General features: G+C 38.2%; 1 protein-coding gene and 1 long non-coding RNA gene across 2 annotated transcripts in view; one reads left to right on the top strand and one right to left on the bottom strand.

The window, feature by feature from the left end:
• LOC122670581 overlaps positions 1 to 14,992 on the top strand; it is a 37,091-nt gene extending 22,099 nt beyond the window's left edge. The window contains exons 2-3 of the long non-coding RNA XR_006334229.1: positions 7,425 to 7,429; positions 14,854 to 14,992. This is a non-coding gene — a long non-coding RNA (uncharacterized LOC122670581). The remainder of the gene's footprint in view (positions 1 to 7,424; positions 7,430 to 14,853) is intronic.
• Positions 14,993 to 15,694: 702 nt separating this feature from the next.
• Positions 15,695 to 17,304, bottom strand: LOC122672488. Its single transcript, XM_043869952.1, has 2 exons — positions 17,211 to 17,304; positions 15,695 to 16,695 (listed from the first exon to the last, which is right to left on the bottom strand). Exons 1-2 carry the CDS (start codon positions 17,302 to 17,304, stop codon positions 15,695 to 15,697), a joined length of 1,095 nt encoding a protein of 364 aa, XP_043725887.1.
• Between the last annotated feature and the right edge of the window lie 2,799 nt (positions 17,305 to 20,103).

Here is a 20,103-nt window from a genome sequence, read left to right as displayed (position 1 = left end):
CTCATTTCGAGTTTTCCTTTTCTTTTTTTTTTCTTTTTTTTTTGGTCAAATCTCATTTCGAGTTTTCACAATGCAAGCATGGTTAGAGGCATTGGATCGGTATCGGTCAAGGCCGATCCCAAGATTTGACCGATACAACAAGGTTTGATTGGTCGTTAATTGGATCACCCAACTCGGTTGGATCGGTTGATCCGATCCAATCCTTGACCAATCCAATTGAATATTTTTTCAAAGATTTTAAGTTTTTTTTTTAGTTTTTTATATTATCTTGACCGATACCAACTGATACTAACCGATACCAACCGATTTTGACCGATATGATCTAGATAATATCGATCAAACCAATCCGGAGATCACAGCACCCACCAACTCTGGCCGATACATGACCCGATCCATAAAAAAACAATTTGGGAGGGGGGGGGGTTTGACCAATCCTGACCAATTTGGACCGATCCAATCCCAATCCGAAAAGATTTTGACCATGACCGATCTCGAGTCCGATACCTGGATTTTGAACCTTCCCACTAAGTGAGCTAGCAGTTGCCTTTCTCTTTAAGATAATTTGTAGATTCAATAAAGAATTCGTGCTTGTAGGATTCGACAATTAGGGATAAATTAGTACTTAATGACTAATGAGATCAAATTATTTTTTGATAAATTTGATACTATCCAAAGCCATAGCTTTAAAAATTTAATGGACATCCAAGCATTTAGGGTCTCTCTAAATGTAACCTACCTGTTTAAAAATAACGTTATAACTTAATTTAAACTGCCTATATTTAACCCCCCCCCCTCGTGTTCACCTCCAAACCTATTATATATATGGGTACACATTCGGATATTAAGGGTAGTCACGTAAATCCAATAACATAAAAAAATGATTTTTCACCAACTCCCTTTCTTTGGAATCATCTCCCTTCCCCCCCATGGTCAAGGGCAATCAGGGTTACCCTGGCCCGATTTTGAGTGCGGGCCAGGATTGGATTCGTCTGGCCTTGAGTCAGGGTCAGGCTTAGCCTGAACCCATCTAAGGAAACTTAGGGTTGGACTGGGGTTTTAAAAAGCCCGGCCCGGACCCATCTAAGGAAACGTTGGATTGGGCTGGGGTTTTAAAAGGCCTGGCCCAACCCAACCCTACCCTGTTGCAGCTGTATTTGTCACCTAATGGAATAACTCATTCACTAGATCTCCCATTGAATACTACAGAATACCTCCGATATGGAATGAGCTAAAATCAGTCCAAAGAAAAAACCCTAGAATTAGTCTTTCTGGAACATCTAAAATCGGGATCATCACGACTGAATCTGATTTCAATTTTTTTAAACACTCGTCGGTTCACCATTTAAAACATTTTTACTTAAAAAGAAATGCTAAATTGCGTGTAAACATGCAACAAATCAGGTGGATAAATATCACAATTTAAAAAAAATTATCCTACCGAAATTAAGAACTTAATAATCATGATAACAAATTTGCTGAAATTGAGATTTTAAAAAATCATGATAACAATTATACCCTATTTAAATCATGTAAAATCACCCTAGATAGCTAGCTATAATGCGCATGATACACTCTAATCATAGAGAAAAAATATAAGAAACAAGATGGATCTACCTATATATATATATATTAATTTGAATAACAGAGAATCACGTAGCTAGACACAAAAAAGAGATTGGAAATCATGAAGAACAAAACATAATTAAGCATGATGAACAAAAGAAAATTGAACCCAAACATGATCAGCAATATATATTAATCCTCGGGGCATCACGTACGTAACCCCTCGATCGATCGATGTAGAGGCCGGAATCGATGGAAATAAGTGTAGACTTAATACCCCTTTTTGTAATCTTCAGAAGGAGGTAATGGGGTTGGGTTCTGGTTCTAAATCCAACAACAGCTCCAGTTCAATATCAGAGTTCCAATGTTCATATATGTACATATCTGGATTAGGCAGAGAAATATTGTTGCGTGGCCATTGATCATCTTTTTGCCCCCATTCGATCGATCTTCACTAGACCATCAACTCACTCATTAATTTAATAATGACTTCTTCATCATCAAATTAGAGTTGTAGACATCAGATATCACTCTCTCTGACCCAGACAGATACATAGATGACAAATTCATTGGAACCCTAAATATTTTGATCCAGATAGCTGCTATCGGATTTTGACACAGAAACTCCCTCCTACACCTTCAATTCTGCTGAAGAACACAAAGAGGGGACAAGTCTAGCAGAAAGCTAGGTACCCCCTTCACCCTTCACCCCCCACCTTCTTTAGGAATCAAGAAATTAGCAGCTAGCCCCATCACATCTCTATCTCTCTCCCTGCTACCTATAAATAAGGTCCAATACTCCAATTATATGATTTCACTTGTGGAGCAAGGAAGGGATCACAGCTCACACACAACCAACATATATCATCACCAGATTCTTAGGAAACTTCTCTAACGCCCCCCTCTCTCCAACTCACCTCTCTACATAACTCAATTCGGTTAAATTTTAAAACCAACAACGGTTTTTCATTCTCATTTTCTGTTTCGAGCCTAACTCCTTCACACCCTTATTATTCGCACCAATGAGAGGGTGAAGGGTAGATTACCTTATATTCATTCAGTACAACTCACATCTTTGTCTAAGGAGAATGAATATCTTTGTAAATCCTACCATTCATTATTATTATCTGTGAGGGTATTTTGGGAAAAGACTAAAACCCTATAGAAAGGCCGGCATTGCAACGGTGTTTTTGGGGAAAGACAAAAACCCTATAAAAAGGCATTGCGAGGGTAAATCTGGGAAAAGACTAAAATGCTATAGGGCTTGTAAACATAGATTAATGGTACAATGAATGTTTCATCTCGAGAGGTGAAAACCTTATCTTTTTATTTATTTAATTTTTTTTTTTGAAATAAGACCAACAAGATGGATCTGAATCTCCTACAAGGATCCAATCCCAATCAATCAATGAACTCCCACGTCCATAAAAGAATGGAGATAAGGAATTCAGGCGGAAAAAACATCGTCTGCAATGCCCTAATCTTGCAATGCAGTGTAGTGCAGGCCTGAGAGCTCATCACCTGGAAGATGCGACATCCAACAATGTCAAACTTGAGAAGAAAGAAGAGAGAAAAAAAAAAAAAACACAAAATTGCCTTACATCGAGTTCTCACCGTTGCATAGAGCTTCTTCCACGTGTCGAGCTCTCAGGGCTGCACTACAATGCTCCACCAGATGCCTGAGTGAATGCTCTTGTGGTTTCTTTCCCCTCCAGATTAACTTGTAAAGTAATGGACACTCGATCTACCCAAGCTATCAGACAATGTAACTTCTATTTTATATTAATAGGAAAGAGAATTCTATCTAGTCTCGTGCAATGCGCAGCCCTTGCACCCAGACAAAGGGTAGCGCAAAAAGACTGCCACACCCCAAGAGATTTCCGTCTTTCCATAGGGAATGTGAAAGTCATTTCGTATGGCCCTATTTCTAGTTGCCCTATATTAATATAGGGAAGCAGTTTTCTGCCCGGGAGTTTGGCCTACGGCAGCACTCCCATGTGTCTATCTCTCTCCTCTTCAAAACAAGAGGGTAAAGATGTCTTTTCATATCGGGAGGAGAGAGATAGACTCATGGGAGTACTAGTGTAGGCCGCACTCCCGGAGAGAGTTTTTTTTCCCATTAATATATCTTTACTCTTTCCATAAAAAAAATTAAAAAAAAAGGAAGCAACTCGCTCAATTGATGGGATCTTGTGCTTCGGATGAGAGGACTTCAAGGCTAGCAAAATACAACTTTGAATTATCTTAAGAAGATAAAGTCCATGGTTTGTCAGTATTTCATGAAATTTCATAAATTTGTTTCATTATTTTGTTTAAATTTCTTATAATGTCTTTTAGTACTTAAATAATATGTATTTAACTATTTATACATTAGGGTCCGATCGTATATTGTCAATCAAGGGTGCAAACCCAAAACACCACTTTGAGTTTAGTTTTTTGTAATATGAAGGTTTAAATGTGTTTATTTAGCTTAAATAAAAATGTAAATGAAGTATCAGGCCTTAATATGGCCAAAAAACCCCTACCGAGATGGAGTGCCGAAATATGGCAGAAAAAATATCATATTTCATCGAAATTTTGGAATTTTTTGCCAAACCGGAATGGTGAGACGAGGCGAAATTTCGAACTATGGTTATCCAGGCCCACAAGTGGTGATGGGCCTCTCGGTCATGATTGATTTTTAGTGTTGTAGTCAAATTCCTTGTTAGTGTAATTCTTCATACACTACAATGGCAAAATTTTCTTTTAAAAAAAATAAGGGTGTAACTCAGGAGGTGACCTATCATTTCCCTTAGTATAACCTCTTAACGTCACTACTTAACAGTTAAAAGGTAAACCCCATTAGATTTTGGGTTCATTTTGATATTTGGGTACTTAGTGGAGTTGCATTAAAATAAGGGTGTAACTCAGAAGGTGACCTATCATTTCCCTTTTTCAAACTATATAGGGGTAGGCTATGGGTAGGAAGTTTGCCAAATGGAATAGGGGAAGATATTTTAGCTGTAGAAAAATTTTCAGCTCAAGAGGCCAGCTCTTAGCTCTCCAAATGGGGTGTTATAGGCAAAAAAATCATTATTTTAGGTCCCAAAACGAGCTTGAGCGGATGGGCCCAATAAGTGGGCCGTACGGGCAGGTAGTTGGGCGTGGGCTTGGACGCATGGAATGGGTAAGCCTGCATGCAAGGGCTCATCCAATCAGTATGGGATTGGCAAGGCCAAGCGTGGCGTGCACGCAACCAAACCAAGCTGGGTTTGTATGGGGTCCGATGCGGGTTGGGCTAACGTGGGAGTGGCTCGGGTGTTGCTGAACGTGCGTGGCAACCCCCAAGCCGTTAGATTTGAATATTTTTTTTTAAAGGTGTAAAATTAAAGTATCAGTATCTTTCAATCCCTCTTTTTTTTTTTTTTTTTTTTTGTGGAGGATGTAGCAAAAAATGTTTGGCAAGTGTTTGATAACCGCAAAATGATTCTTTGTTCCAATCGAGGTCAAATGGCATCGGATTTGAATGGAATTTTACACATGAGTTCAAATTTCAAAATGGTTAAATAAGGTTATCCGAAGACTTTTAGTTCAAATCGAGAAGAATTAGACTTCGCAATTATGCCAAGGGTAAATCGGTCATTTTGCATTGAATGGACATCAAACGTTATCAAATTTGAATAACTTTTACATACGAGCTGGAAATATATAAGTAAAGCTATCCTAACATACCAGAATGATGTTAGGGGCAAAATGAAAATTCCACACTAAATGGTGGCCAAATGTCATTCGATTTGATTGACATTTTACGCAGAGTCTTGAAATAGATAAATATGAAAATCCTAATTGTTTCGGCTCAAACCAAGAAGTTCCGGATATTGAGATAATATTAAGGGCAAAATGGTCATTTTTGCAAATGAAGTTAGCGGTTGGACTTGGTTGAAAATTTGCGTACAGGTTATAAAGGGTTAAATAAGGCTATTCTAGGAGTTTTATCTCTATTTGGGAGGGTTTGGACACTAAAATTATGCGAAGGGTAAAATTTTTCATTTTCACCATAATATTGCCACGGGAGCCTGGGGGGCTCTGATCATCATCGTCATAAGTCGTCAAATGCAATGTCTAGATATATGTATATAATATACATATTTACTAACTAAGGTTAGACATTATAGCTAAGAGTTGTAGCTACAACATCTATTGATGCTTCATATGTTTTTGTTCCAGCCTCAAGAGAGAAACGACTTACCTCTTCTTCAAGTTTAAAAGGAAAATCTCCTTGTAATCAAAATTGTTGAAAAAGAAATTACAACGATCTTAATATTTTGTTTGTTTTTTTATTCAATGAGGATAAAATCCTACAATTTCACTTGTGTAGTTGAAAAAATGGGCAAAATAATGACAGCCTTAAGAATGAAAATAATGTAAATCATTTTCATATTATTTTGAACATTTTTTTTTTACCCTTGACTTTAGAAAAAAATTGGATAAGAAAATGGTAATCCAAAGAACGTGGCATCTTTTCACCACTTTGATTACAATAAGTTGGACCAATTATAAACTACGGTCGGTCTTTTAACCATTTCACGCATTATTGTCAGAGTTGAAATAGGATCAAGTTTTCCCACACCCACAATCAAGGGGGAATCCTTTGATTGAGGGGTTCGGATGATGTTGAGATGGTATTTCTGGAACAACAACCCACCAAATAGACATAATGCTAGCCTAATCGGATGGGATAAAATTTGTAACCCCAAATCCCTGGGGGGTCTAGGGTTTCGCAAATCCCACATCCACAACAAGGCCCTCATCACTAAACTAGGCTGGCGACTGATAAATGAAAATGATTCCTTATGGGCCAAGGTTATAAAAGCTAAATATTTCTCGAACACCTCCATTTTCAACTCAAAAGTAGCAATGAAGAAAGGAACTTGGACTTGGAACAGTATTGCTTCGGTGCTACCTGACCTAAAAAAAAAAAGTATGGAGAAGAATTGGGAATGGTATGACAACCAACTGTTGGTTCGACCCATGGGTACCAACAATACCGGGCCATTGTATTCCTCCATGTTTTCACAACCAATCCTTCAGCCTGGTTAAGGATCTAACTCTTAATTTTAGATGGAACTGTGATACACTTGCATGAATTCTACCAAATCATATGAATTTTGAAATTTCTAAAATAAATCTCTTTGATTCTGGGGACCAATGGAGGTGCTCCCTAACAAAAGATGGTAGCTTCTCTACCCGAAATGCTACAAACCTTTTAAATCCACTTTGGCAATCCAAGCCCCTTGAGTCCAAGTGGTGACACTTTTTCTGGAAACTAAATATTCATCCGAAGTTTAAATTGTTTTTTTGGCGTGTATTGCATGCAGGTTTACCTGTCAAGAGTACTCTCTCAAAGTGAACATCGATCGAGCCTACATGTGTTTTCTGTGGTGCTCATGATGAATCCCACTAGTGGCACCTCTTTCTATCTTGTGAATGGACTAAGCGTATCTGGGCCTACGGACCCCTTGGACTCATAACTGAGCACCTAAGAAGTTCTTGTTTGGCATAGCTTTGTGCCACCATCCTCCAATCCAAGACCTTTGATAAACCGACTGCCAGCTGGTTTTTTTCAGTTTTTATTATTACCTGCTACTTCATTTGGAATGTAAGAAATAAAGTAATCAATAAGGTGGAAGCACCCAACCCCATCCCTATACTCAAACTTGTTACCAAATGGATTCATGATCTTCAGTAAAAACCACCATTTGTGCACAACCACCCTCTTGAAAATAGTGTGCATATAGATCTTGAATTTGACACAACTAATAGCAACCATACAATGAACTCACCTATTTTGTGCTGTGCAGGTCTTTTTTAACCAAAAGTAGGCCTAGTAGGATGGGCTTACTGCATTTTGCTAGACAACCAGAGTGTTTTAACATCTGCAGGGTTTGCACATTCAACTGATGACATGTAGGCTGAACTAACTGGGATCTTACAGGGATGGACGCATGCTGCAAAGGATGGAATCCAACTTAAGGAGATTTGGATCACTAACCAGAGTTTATATGACCTTATGACTGCCAAGCAAAACATACCCATTCTGTGGCACCTTATACCCACCTTTTTTGAACTGGCAGAACAAACCTCAAACTTTATAAATGTAGAGTTTAAACATAAGAATAATATATGGACTAGTAGACTACGCTCCCTTGCCTCTTTCTCTATAACAAATAGGAATGTAATGCCTCCTTTCTTATATGATGTAAATATGTTTTTTTCTATCTAAGGGTAATATAATAAGTATGTTCCTAGCAAAAAAAAAAACACCATACATAATAGTATGGTTAATTGAAATTGAAGTAACACTACCAGAAATTAATAGGGTAAAGTACACGTACCCCCTTGTAATGCACCCAATATTCCTTGTACCCCCCTAAGCTTCTAATAAGTCCACGTACCACCTCTGCTTTACCCCCCTAATGCCATTTAAGTCCACACCAGGTATTAAATGCTAAAAAATTACCAAACTACCCTTTCTTATACAGGTTCAATTATACTATGTGGAGGGATGTGTAATTAAGGCAAAGTACAGGGGACGAGGATCTAATTTTCCTCAAAAAAACAAAAAAAAGAAAGAGATGAAAAATTCACCGGCTATATGGGTAAAGAACAGGTAATGTGTTTAATAAAATATACGTTTAAGATTAAATGATAATAATTCAACGGATGACATTGATGGAGTACTGCTAACATCACTTTATAATGGCAGTGCTCGAGCGCTGCTACCGCCTGCCCTAAAAAAATATTAAAACTAAAATAAAAAAAGAAGAACGAATCATCCAAAATCTGAGATTTTTCCCCGAAACACCTCCCACCTTTATCCTTCTGGTTTTTTGCTCTTTTAGTTTTGTCCCCTTCTATTACTCAATCTGCTTCTAATTTTCCCCCTTTTTTGGGTTTTCGAATTAATTAACGAGAGAAGAAAAATATATTGGTTCACAAGACTCAGAAGTCATAGCACCACCTTCCCATGTCTCATTCTCTATCTCTCTCCCTCTCTTTCTGCTACCGGTTCAATGGTTGTGAATGAGTTTCCGTCTGGACTTGGGGAATAGGGAGATAGAGAAAAAGAGAGAGATGGGTATGTGATTAGTACCAGTCCCATCTCATTTTTTTTTATCAAAGTACCAGTCCCATCTCGTTGATCGCCGCTCTTTTTGGTTGTTTTTCAATTCTCAGAATTTTGAGTTCGGATCCTCTACTTCCACCTGCCCATACTTTCATGTGTGTCCTACATACAATGGGGCGTGCAAAGTCCGCCTTACTCCTGCCCGAGCGCCCTGCCCAAGTGGGGGTAAGGCGGTCTTTGCGCGTCCCATTGTGTGTAAGGTGCATATGGAAGTAGGGGTAGGCGAAAATAGATGATGTGGATATCAGAATTTTTCTTTCTTTGTCCCTTTTTTTCTCCATTTTCCCTTTCGTTTTTTCCTCCAATCAAGCTTAAATCCACCACCGCGCCCTTACCAAATCTGCGGTGTTGGTGGAGGAATAGGCAAGGGAGGGGGACAGGTGGTGGAATTGGTAAAGCTGAAGGAGTTGGAGGTGGGGCTTCACAGTGGTGATGGTGTTAACGATGGGTGGTGGTGATGGATATGTAAAAGAAGATGATGATTTGGAGAAGATGAGGGCATTTTGGTCTTTTCAATTTTTAGCAAATAGATCAGGGCAATTAGGTCTTTTCAAGTTTTAGAAAAAATATTAGAAAGGGTAGTTTTGATAATTTTTTAGCATTTAATACCTAGTGTGGACCTAAATGGCATTAGAGGGGTAAAGCAAGGGTGGTACGTGAATTTATCAGAAACATAGGGGGTACGAGAAATATTGGGTGCATTATAAGGGGTTGCGTGTACTTTACCCAAATTAATAAGAACTTATTTCGATCACCTAATCATCATCATCATCATCAGTCCAGTAATTAAGCATATTATTCTCATAAAAAAGCATCACATTTTTAGTTTCCATGATTTCTCTCCATAAAATGAACCAAGTAAGATAGCAATTTCAGGGCCATAGCATTAGAAGCAGCAGCAGCAGCCATGGGAGAGAGATCGAAGAAATTCTGCAACTCAGCAGCAGCAGCAATGGGAGTGGTCCACGCTGTATTTCGGTGGAGAATATTTCTCCCATCGAGAAAGGTGATTTGGAATCCTCAACAACAATTAATTCCCAGATAGTACGGTGAAAAAGGACAACCTGGTTTCGTTCAAGGAGTCATCTTCAACAGTTCAGTTCTAATTAACTGGATTAATCCTCTGCTATCACGTACGTAACCCCCGATCGATCGATCGATGTAGAGGCCGGAATTGATGGAAATAAGTGTAGACATAATACCCCTTTTTGTAATCTTCATAAGGAGGTAATGGGGTTGGGTTCTGGTTCTAAATCCTACAACAGCTCCAGTTCAATATCAGAGTTCTAATGTTCATATATGTACAAATCTGGGTTAGGCAGAGAAATATTGTTGCTTCAACCCAAAAATTAATTAATGGCCATTCATGATTCATCATCTTTTCTTTTTGCCATGCATATATATATCACTCTCTCTGACCCAAATTTGTACATAGATGACAAATTCATTGGAACCCTAAATATTTTGATCCAGAGAGCTGCTATTGGATTTTGACACAGAAACTCCCTCCTACACCTTCTGCTGAAGAACACAAAGAGGAGACAAGTCTACTAGAAAGCTAGGTACCCCCTTCACTCTTCACCCTTCACCTTCTTTAGAAATCAAGACATTAGCCGCTAGCCGCTAGCCGCATCACCATCTCTCTCTCTCCCTCCTACCTATAAATAATAATTAAGGTACAATTATATATATGATTTCCACTTGAGGAGCAAGGATTGGATCACAGCTCACACACAACCAACAAACATATCATCACCAGATTCTTAGGAATCTTCTCCAAAAGCAGCAGATTTTATGGGTTACGGTTGTAAATAGACCAGACCATACTCAATTCGGTTAAATTTTAAACCAACAAACGGTTTTTCATTCTGATTTTCTGTTTCCAGCCTAACTCCTATCGTTGTCCAGCTTGGATGCTTCCCAATGCATTCCTCTTTCCATCACAATCAAGTTAACTGCTAAACCATAGCAGCTTTTGATCAATTGATTTTTGTTGTTATATATATGCATTTTACATGACAAGTCAGAGAAATACTAGTAATATACCGTTATTGGCATTTTTAACCAAATTTTACAATAAGATCATAAATAGTGGAAAGAAATTGAGTTTTGGATGCAAAATCAAGTAGGGAACAAAGAGTTTCACAAACTAGAGTCAAATAATAACACATTTTACAGCACAAAAAACATATTCTTCAAAGTTCCATAACATAGTAACTAGTGATACAGAATAACAGATACGAGTTTATCATAAATTAAACTGAAGGAAAATCAATAGTACCTAACAGAGTGACCCTTCCATTGATCAACAAAAACAAAACCATTTTGTAAGGATGGATTATGCTGTTCCATAGCAAGACTCTCAAAAACAGAGTGACCCTTCCATTGATCAACAGAAACAAAACCATTTTGTTAAGGATAGCTTATGCTGTTCCATAGCAAGACTCTCAAAGTGCATCTGTAGTTATGTTTTAGGATGACCAGATAGATTGGAATGGCCCATTGAACCATGTTTCTGCTTGTAATATAGAACCTTCAATATATTAGATGTATTGATGAAATTGTGTGCGCTCGGAAAGGGGGTAAAAACAGTTAACACTTTGCTAAAGAAACAACATAGAAAATGGTATAGCTCCATAGAAAAATGTAGGAAATTTAAATTAGAAGAAAATAGTAATGGCCGATTACATGAAACTAAGACATCATGTTCTACAAAACCATAAATTTTTAACCTGTATTAGGTGCTAAAGGAGTAGTTTGTAAAATGCAACTACTCAAGTTTTACTTTTTGGATTAAATATTTAATCTCTCAGTATTTCTGTTTTATGCCACATGTAGTTAATAGAGGCCACTTGCATCTTACTCCTCCTCCCTTTCCCCCCCCCCCCCCCCCCCCAGCAACAAACAAAGATCCTAATTTCCAATGACATACACGAAGTAAATTTTGTACTGCGAGAAACCAAAAGAGGGTGTATACAGGTGTATCACAGGGTACTCAAACTCCCATTTCAAACTTTATTAAAAAGAAAAAATTCAACTTCTCAATCATAGAGGTTCCTTTATTGTTAGGGGGGTGGGGATTGGGGAAGAGAAAGATTTGAGCTGAGGACTTTAAAATATCGAAGGCTTTTGACTGGTTAAGGGAATGATAACCTCTCTAGTTACAGTTTGCCAGGGACCCTTCAGCCTTCGTGTGCTCCTATATATCAATATGATAAGTTTAACATAAACTTCTTCCCTTTATGGTAAAGATTGATTAGGGAAAACAAGTAGTAGAGGCTGAGGAGGTATATATTCGAATAGGAAGAGGGATGAGAGGAAATACTAAGCCTATATTACTGGTTCATTTCCCACTTGAGCCTACCATCAGAAGACAATCATGATCACCACACCAACTTTCAAGCCCCAGATAGGAAGACTAGAGGGCACTAGAACAGAAGAGAATCCAGCCACCACCAGAGGGGTAGAGAAAAGTAACTCTCTAAAACAACTTACTATTATTGGGAAGGGGTTTACTGCCAGGCTGTGTGGCCCCTGCGCCAGCACGGGGGCCAATGGGAGCACGCACATGGGCATCCAAGGGGAGGGACGGGGGTGTTCATTTCACTGCCCCATGTGAGAGGGCACAAGGTTCTGACAACAGTAAATTTACAGAAAACAGAAACTGGGCATAAAAAAGATTCACAAACACACAGACAGCTGCACAAGCCTCTTCTTAAGAGGAAACTGAGCTGGATAAAAAAGCTGATCAGATTCTAGGATCTAAAACTTTAGTTAGCTTAACCTAGCCATTCACAAAAATAGCAAAAACCAGAATAGTGTCAAGGCACAAAATGGGCAAAGGACACAACAAAGATGGGTAAATCAGGAATATGAATAAAATTCACTAAAGGGCTATGCTATAGGATTACCACATGCATCAGGAATTTAAAGTAGCAAAGTTGATCCTTCCAAAGCTATGAAGGTGAGCTGGATGTGATACATGAATGGGTGCTTGTTGTAGATGTGCATGGTTGAGGAATGCTATGGGACAGGAGTAACATGGTTATGGAGAAATGGCAAAGGTTGCAAATGCTGATATGTAAATAAGGCCTACATTACAGGATTTAAGGATCGATGCCATTTAGAAAGAGTAGGATAAGAAATTTGAAGACACCTAAATAGATATAACCACTCATCTAAAAGTCCAATAACACAGCAAAACAAAAGTAAATTTAGGAACAAAATCCAAGAGCTGCATTGCTGATTATGGTATGAACATATGAGTATCCATTGACCCCTTCATTGGCCAACCCATCTGCCAATTGGTTTTACCAGTTGTGTTTGGTAAGATGCCTTCATCAAATTTTAGTAGACAATAGTCCAATTATCTAATTTATTTAGTGTATTTCCCCTTCAAATCCTACCCAATTTCCATTAACACAAGGATCAAGTGATAGCCACTTCCTTCAAAAAGTACAGACACTTCATCCTCATTTAATTGTTTAATTGAAAAGCCTTCTAGCCACCAAATCTATGTGTTACACATAAACAATTACAAGATATTTAAGGATATTAAACAATAAAATGAGGATGAGAAACAATAGAACTGACTCAAGCCATAGCATATATATAATAGCAATTCCAAAGTCAAGACACGACAAGATAGGAATAGCAGAGTGGCTAAAAATTCCTAACTGAAAAGGGCGAGATAGCAGAAATCTTACCTTGTGGTAGAGATCGAGAATGCATACCAAACACAGCCTTAGTGTACATCTAGAGAGAACTTTTGCCTAAAAACTACAACTAAAGTTTGCGAGTTCAGAAATTCTACGAGAAAGGGGTTTTTCCCATTTCATTAATTCATGTGATTATGAACACCTTGACTATAAATTGTTCAAGCACTAGACAATCCCCATGTGTCTTTATATGTGCATAATGTTGTGCTGGTATGCATTCTTGGAATATATTCTAGGTCTATAATGCACTCTAAAGCGAGAAGATAGCGAAAAAAATCAGGTTTCAGAATGCGCTCTAGACCTATAATCTATTCCGAAAATGCATACCAAACTACAGCCAAAATGTATTGTTTTGCTAGAAAGGTTAGATGGTATGACAAATCAAAGAAACCTCCAAGAGAGGGAGAGAGGACTATATCAAGACCATTCACTACATTCACTAACAGGTCATAATTGGTGTGCAATAGCCCATTATTCCAGAGCAAGGCCTAAGATTGGTTTAATGCTAAGGGCTCACAAATAGCTCAAATGGTTGAGAGAGAGAGGTGGAACACAGTGAACAGTGAGTGGTGTCTATCACATCACGTCATCCAAAATTTCAGATAATGAATGCATCCATTGTGAGGACTAGGAAGTAAAAGACTAACAACGAAGAGAAGAGTGAGGAGAGAGGGGAGGGATGTGTTCTTCTTCCTAGCCATTGCAATTGTAAAGGGAAAGAAGAGGGGACCCATACAAATATTGCAGCACGTGGGCAATGGCAGATGGCAGACAAGTTGTCAAGCATCACAGGCTGTCTTCCCGTCCCCCATCACCCCAACAGCCTCCTCGTTCATGAACCCAACCTGTTGTATCTTCAGTCTTCCCTTACCCATTCTGTTCTCGCTGTTAGACACCTGATAGACAACTCAACGGCAAACTGGTATTAGCATCTTGTTACTACCTCAAAAATCCAATAATAATAGTGGAAAAAAAGATGAAGAGAAGACCACAGGCTAAATTAAGTTGTGCAAATTCCAGTAACATTTCATCAATCAAGACCAAGAATGCAATTTAGAGAAAAAAACATATGGCCTGTTTTTGTTATTTACATACAACAGCACCTTTCAATGTTGGATGGGGACTAGACTCAAGAAATCTAACTACATACACAAGATTGAAATAACAAGATAGATATTATCTTATCCCAATTCCATTGTGAGCTGAATTGCACATTGGAGTGTATATTTTAACTAGTTTACATAGCAAAAATCAAATAATATAGGTAGATCAAGGTCATTCATTACTAAGAAACAGAACTCTCCTAACTCCAAGGATTGCCTGTTTCCCTGGATCCACGATGACTAATTGGCCCGCAAGAATGGATTGAGTCCATCATTTTGAAGCCAAAGGTGTTTTATCCACCAGGCACTCATAAAAGAAAACTATCCTCTTTCTACCTTGACCATTCTTCCACCCATGATCTGTTTGGTAGTCATCTCCTTGAAACCTTGATGTCTTATATCTTATAATGTATCAACTAGCACCATCTCTCTTCCTGTGATTCTCATTCCATGTTCCTCGAATTCCACTGTTGCAGGGATCTGGATTCTCCAAGAACCCTGGAACAATGGACTTCCACTGTTGCAGGGACCAATTGACAGCCTTAGTTATGGGAAAAATATGTGTTTTTTTATTTGTTTGAGGTTGATATCAGTTTCTTATCAGGTTATTTCGGGTTGGTTTTGGTTTTCAGTTTGGTTTCAGGTTCGCAACACCAGAATCCAAAGCCAACACAACAAGGATTGGTTTGATTCAGATTGATTTCACCATCTCGGTTTGCCTTTTGACACCCTGAGCACACCAATGACAATACTGTGGGGGGGGGGGGGGGGGAGGAGAGAGAGAGAGAAGACGAAGAGAAGAACACAAACTGATTTAACTTGTGCAGATTCCAGTAACATTTCCTCAATCAAGACCAAGAATGCAATTTACAGAAGAAAAAAAATGGCTTGTTTTCATTGTTTATGTATACATCCACACCTTTCAATATCGGACGGGGACTAGAGACCCAAGAAATCTGACTACATACATACGCTAAGAAACAGAATTCTCCCAACTCCACTAACATTTCCTCAATCAAGACCAGGAATGCAATTTACAGAAAGAAAAAAAATGGCTTTGTTTTCGTTGTTTACATATACACCCACACCTTTCAATGTGGGACGGGGACTAGAGACCCAAGAATTCTGACTACATACATATTACACTAAGCAACAGAATTCTCCCAACTCCACAGATTGCCTGCTTCCCTGGATCCACGATGACTAATTGGCCCGCATGAATACCTTGAAACGTTTCCCCAACTTGCATTTATCCTGCTGGGTTTTGGATTCTCCCAGTTATTGGTATTCTTCTTCTCCCAACTCCACAGATTGGATGCTTCCCTGGATCCACAATGACTAATTGGCCCGCATGAATACCTGGAAACGTTTCCCCAACTTGCATTAATCCTGCTGGATTTTGGATTCTCCCAGTTATTGGTATTCTTCTTCTCCCAACTCCACAGATTGCCTGCTTCCCTGGATCCATGATGACTAATTGGCCCGCCTGAATACCTGGAAATGTTTCCCCAACTTGCATTAATCCCGTTGGGTTTTGGATTCTCCCAGTTATTGGTATTCTTCTTCTTCAACAATGAGCTACCTCTGGTGTCTCCCCATGTGGTATTATTATCTAACAAATTCCCCCAAGCAGCACATCCACACTCCCAATGATTGTCAGCAGTATTGTCCTCAATTCTGGCTAGATCTTCCTTTGCATCATCACCCCATCCGGAGCATGGAACTAGTTGATTTAAGAAGAAGACAGAATCACCAATAAGCACAGACTTCTCCTCTTTCTCATCGTCATCATCAGAATGTAGTAGTGCTCGATCTAAATCTGCTAGCAGCTCCTGATCAACAGTACAGTTCCAGTCTATTTCATCTATGTACAAATTGGGGTCAGGGAGACTGATATCAATGGGGAGGCCATTGATAGTTGCCCAAAACCGGTGCTTGGCATTGTTAAAGGCCTCTTGGCCAGCTGAATCATTCCATTGAATCACATTCGGGTATAGTGACATAACCTTCTTCGCTTCAATGATTTTAAACCATGGAAGTGAACAAACTGAAGTGCAAAATTTCTTTTCCCAAGCTGCTACATTTGGCTGCCATGACCCTGAAGTTACAAGTGTAATGTTAGAAACCTCGAGCAATCCTACTTTGCCTGCTTGCTCAAAACATTAAAAGAGAATAACTCCATAACAACAACACCACAGTTTAAAGAGCAAAGACTCTTAAGAAAAAAAAGAAAAGAAAAGAAAAGAATTACTCTTTCTTTAGAAAACTTAAAGAGGAAGCAAAAAAAGAGTCAGGCAGAACCCCAACATGACACAACGACAAGTAGAAATACACATGATCCTACGGACACAAGAAATTTCTAAGCCCCAATAAACCTCCTGAAAAAATAAATTCCACATTTTTCAACGAAGAAACCTAAACATAAAATACCCCAATATTTCAAACACAATCGTTATCTTCCCCTGTTAAAAACAATAACTCCACTACTATAAACCCCATTACCACTGAACCTCAGAATACACATCCAAAAATGGAAAATAAAATTATAAAATAAAAACCCAGAAAACGCCCCACATATTTCTGCAACACAGAAAGCCATCTACAAGAACCCATTATTCAGTGAAGTAATTGAGCAATCAATCAAGCAATAAGTAAACGTACCAAAAGAAGATGGTTTTCTGTACGATCTTGGCGGTATCCTCGGTGCCTCTTTGAAACTTTGACATTCTCCATGGCGTCTAATCCTATCATCCATAGTTTCGATTTTTGAAAGAACCAAAACAAACAGCACTGCCGCCTCACTGATGAACAAGAAAAACGAACGGAAAGTTTGAATAGAAGATCAAACCTATTTTGGATCGAACAAATATAGGTATAAACATAGGAATTTGAGAGAAAATCAGACAAACAGGGAAAGAGGGGAGGAGTAATAGCGATCTTGTTTAAAATCAGAAAACAGGGAAAGAGAAGTAAATGTCGAACTTGGAAGGAAACAAGAAAAAACGGTTCTTTTAGTTTTCGGACAAGTATAAAATATATATAAATCATCAGCTCTTGTCTTGATCCCTGATGTTGTTTATAATTATGTCTTTGCCATCCCAATGTTTAAACAGGTTGACGAAAATAACCCTTTTAGTTTAGGTAAATTCCATCCTGACAGACTCTTGAAAGGTTGCAATTTACAAGAAAATGACGGATTTTTTAAAAGATTCAAAGTTTTTTACGCGCGTAATGTGGCTTGGAGTAACGGAAATTCGGAAACTTCCCCGGATATTAAAAATCAAGGACAACGTTTGGAGGTTTGGTGAATACGCATCGGCCTAATTGGGTCGGATCAGATCCGTTTGATGGATCGGTCTAGTCCAACCCGACCTATTGCATCTCCATTTGTAAGAATACCTCCGATATGGAATCGGCTAAAATCAATCCTAAGAAAAAAACCCTAGAATCAATCTTTCTGGAATGTTTAAAATCGGGATCATCATGGCCGAATCTGATTTGATTGATCTGATATTATTACTTATGAAATGCTAAAATAGGTCCAAACATGCAACAAATCATGAGGATAAATATCAGAATTTAAAAATTATCCTACTCAAATTAAGAATTTAATAACCATGATAATAATTATACCCTAAATCATCTAAAATCACCCTAGCTCGCATGATGCACTCTAATCATAGAGTAAAAATATAAGAAACAAGACGTACCTATATATATTGTGAATAACAGAGAATCACATAGCTAGACACAAAAAAGAGATTGGAAATCATGAAGAAACTTAATTGGATTGAAACAAACAAAACATAATTAAACATGATAAACAAAAGAAAATTGAACCCAAACATGGTACATTTTTATTTCTAAGAAAGAAAGGTAAACTACATATATAGAAACATGAAATTAATTAGGAAAAGGCCGGATTCTTAATTAGAAAATCAAATTAAACAAATTAGGAATCAAATTTATAACAAGAATAGAGGTATAATGCCAATATATATGCCCTATTACCAAGACCAAAACTTAGAAATAAACTAAAATCCCCAAATCGATATTAATAAATGTAAAAAACATAAAGGTAGGTAGCTAGAAATAGAAACACACACACCTAATTGAAATTGAAGTAACAGTACTACCAGAAATAATTCATTTTACCGCACCAACGAGAGAGGACGAAAGATATAGATTGGTTCGGTTGGGGCTCACATTTTGTCTGATGGGAAAGAATATCTGTGTAAATCCTTTTGGTAAGATATTTTGTGTAAATTCTACAAGTCATTATGTGAGGGAGCGTGGAAACAAATCACCACTCCGGTGCATGGTTTTATGTATCAATATTGGACCAACCATTTTGGTCCCTTTAAGTGTAGGTCTTTTGAGGGGTAAAATGGTTCAATTCAACCTAATAGAACCGATTCTTATTGATATCAGCGGTGACTGATATACACCGATCCGTGATCAGTGTACCTAACTAATTAGTTAGCAGTAAGAGTGTCAAAGTTCTGCACAAACTGGTTGAACTGACCAAAATGACCGATTCAACTTAGACCGAAATCCTTATTGGTTTGATTGGGGGTAATGAAATCGATAGAAACCAAAAACCCAAAAATAATTAAATACATAAAAAATTCTCATTGCCAAATTCCGCTGAACCCGATAGTAACTCGATTACAAGTCAATAATGAAAAGCTAATAAGAAATCAGACCAAAATCGAAACTTTTTTTAATAGTTTGATTTTGGTTTGGCCGATTCAACCAAACTGAAAACCGAACTTGATTTTGGATCGGTCGAATCAGACTGACCAAATAGATCGATTGACACCCCTAGTTAGCGATGTGGCTGTTGACTTGCGAATATTCTTTGCAACATAGATTTTATAATTTAAAACATGAAAAAAAAAGCCTTTGTATGGGAGTGTGGCCTACATCAGCACACCCATGAATCTATCTCACTACTTCCCATACATGGTTTGAGGTATCGGTATTGGATCATCCGATACGGCCGATATTGCACAATTTTGAAGGTGATCGATACTTCGTCGATACCATATCAGTGGAACGGTACGAACAATAAAAACCTATTTTTAAGGAAACCCAGGGGTAAACTTGTTTGATATAACCGATCCATGGCGATACCGTATCGGTTTTGAAGATGACCGATACTCGATCAGATACCGTGTACTAAAACCATGTCCCCATATAATAAGACACCTCTCCACCTTGTTTTGAGGAGAGAGACAGACACATACACCACACTTGACGGCAGAAAACTACTTTCCTTAAAACATATAGAGAGGTCAAGAGTAAAGACCGTACGGAGAAAGGTTCAAGACTTTCAAGTGCCCTACCACGTTTAAGTCATTGGGCTGATTGATAGTGGGGCCTTCTACTTAAGTTTGTCATTACGTGGGGCTAATTGGGACAATTTAATCATTTTTTGTCCTCAAAATGGGTAAGGATAATTAAGTCTTTTTCATTTTTATTATGTTTTTACCCTTTTACAATTGGTCCATATGGTCATATGGGTGTCAAAATGGAACCCAAACAAATATAA

This window comes from Telopea speciosissima, chromosome 8 (assembly GCF_018873765.1).
Source record: "Telopea speciosissima isolate NSW1024214 ecotype Mountain lineage chromosome 8, Tspe_v1, whole genome shotgun sequence".
Taxonomy (NCBI): Eukaryota; Viridiplantae; Streptophyta; class Magnoliopsida; order Proteales; family Proteaceae; genus Telopea; species Telopea speciosissima.
The sequence above is the reverse complement of the archived record's forward strand: the minus strand, read 5'-3'. Positions and strand labels throughout refer to the sequence as shown.

Bases quoted from the DNA above. Each gene is read 5' to 3' on its own strand.
- LOC122672488 (XM_043869952.1), bottom strand. From the start codon at position 17,304: ATGGATGATAGGATTAGACGCCATGGAGAATGTCAAAGTTTCAAAGAG. The intron at 16,696-17,210 runs GTACGTTTACTT...TTGAGCAAGCAG, and splicing joins CAGAAAACCATCTTCTTTTG to GCAAAGTAGGATTGCTCGAG.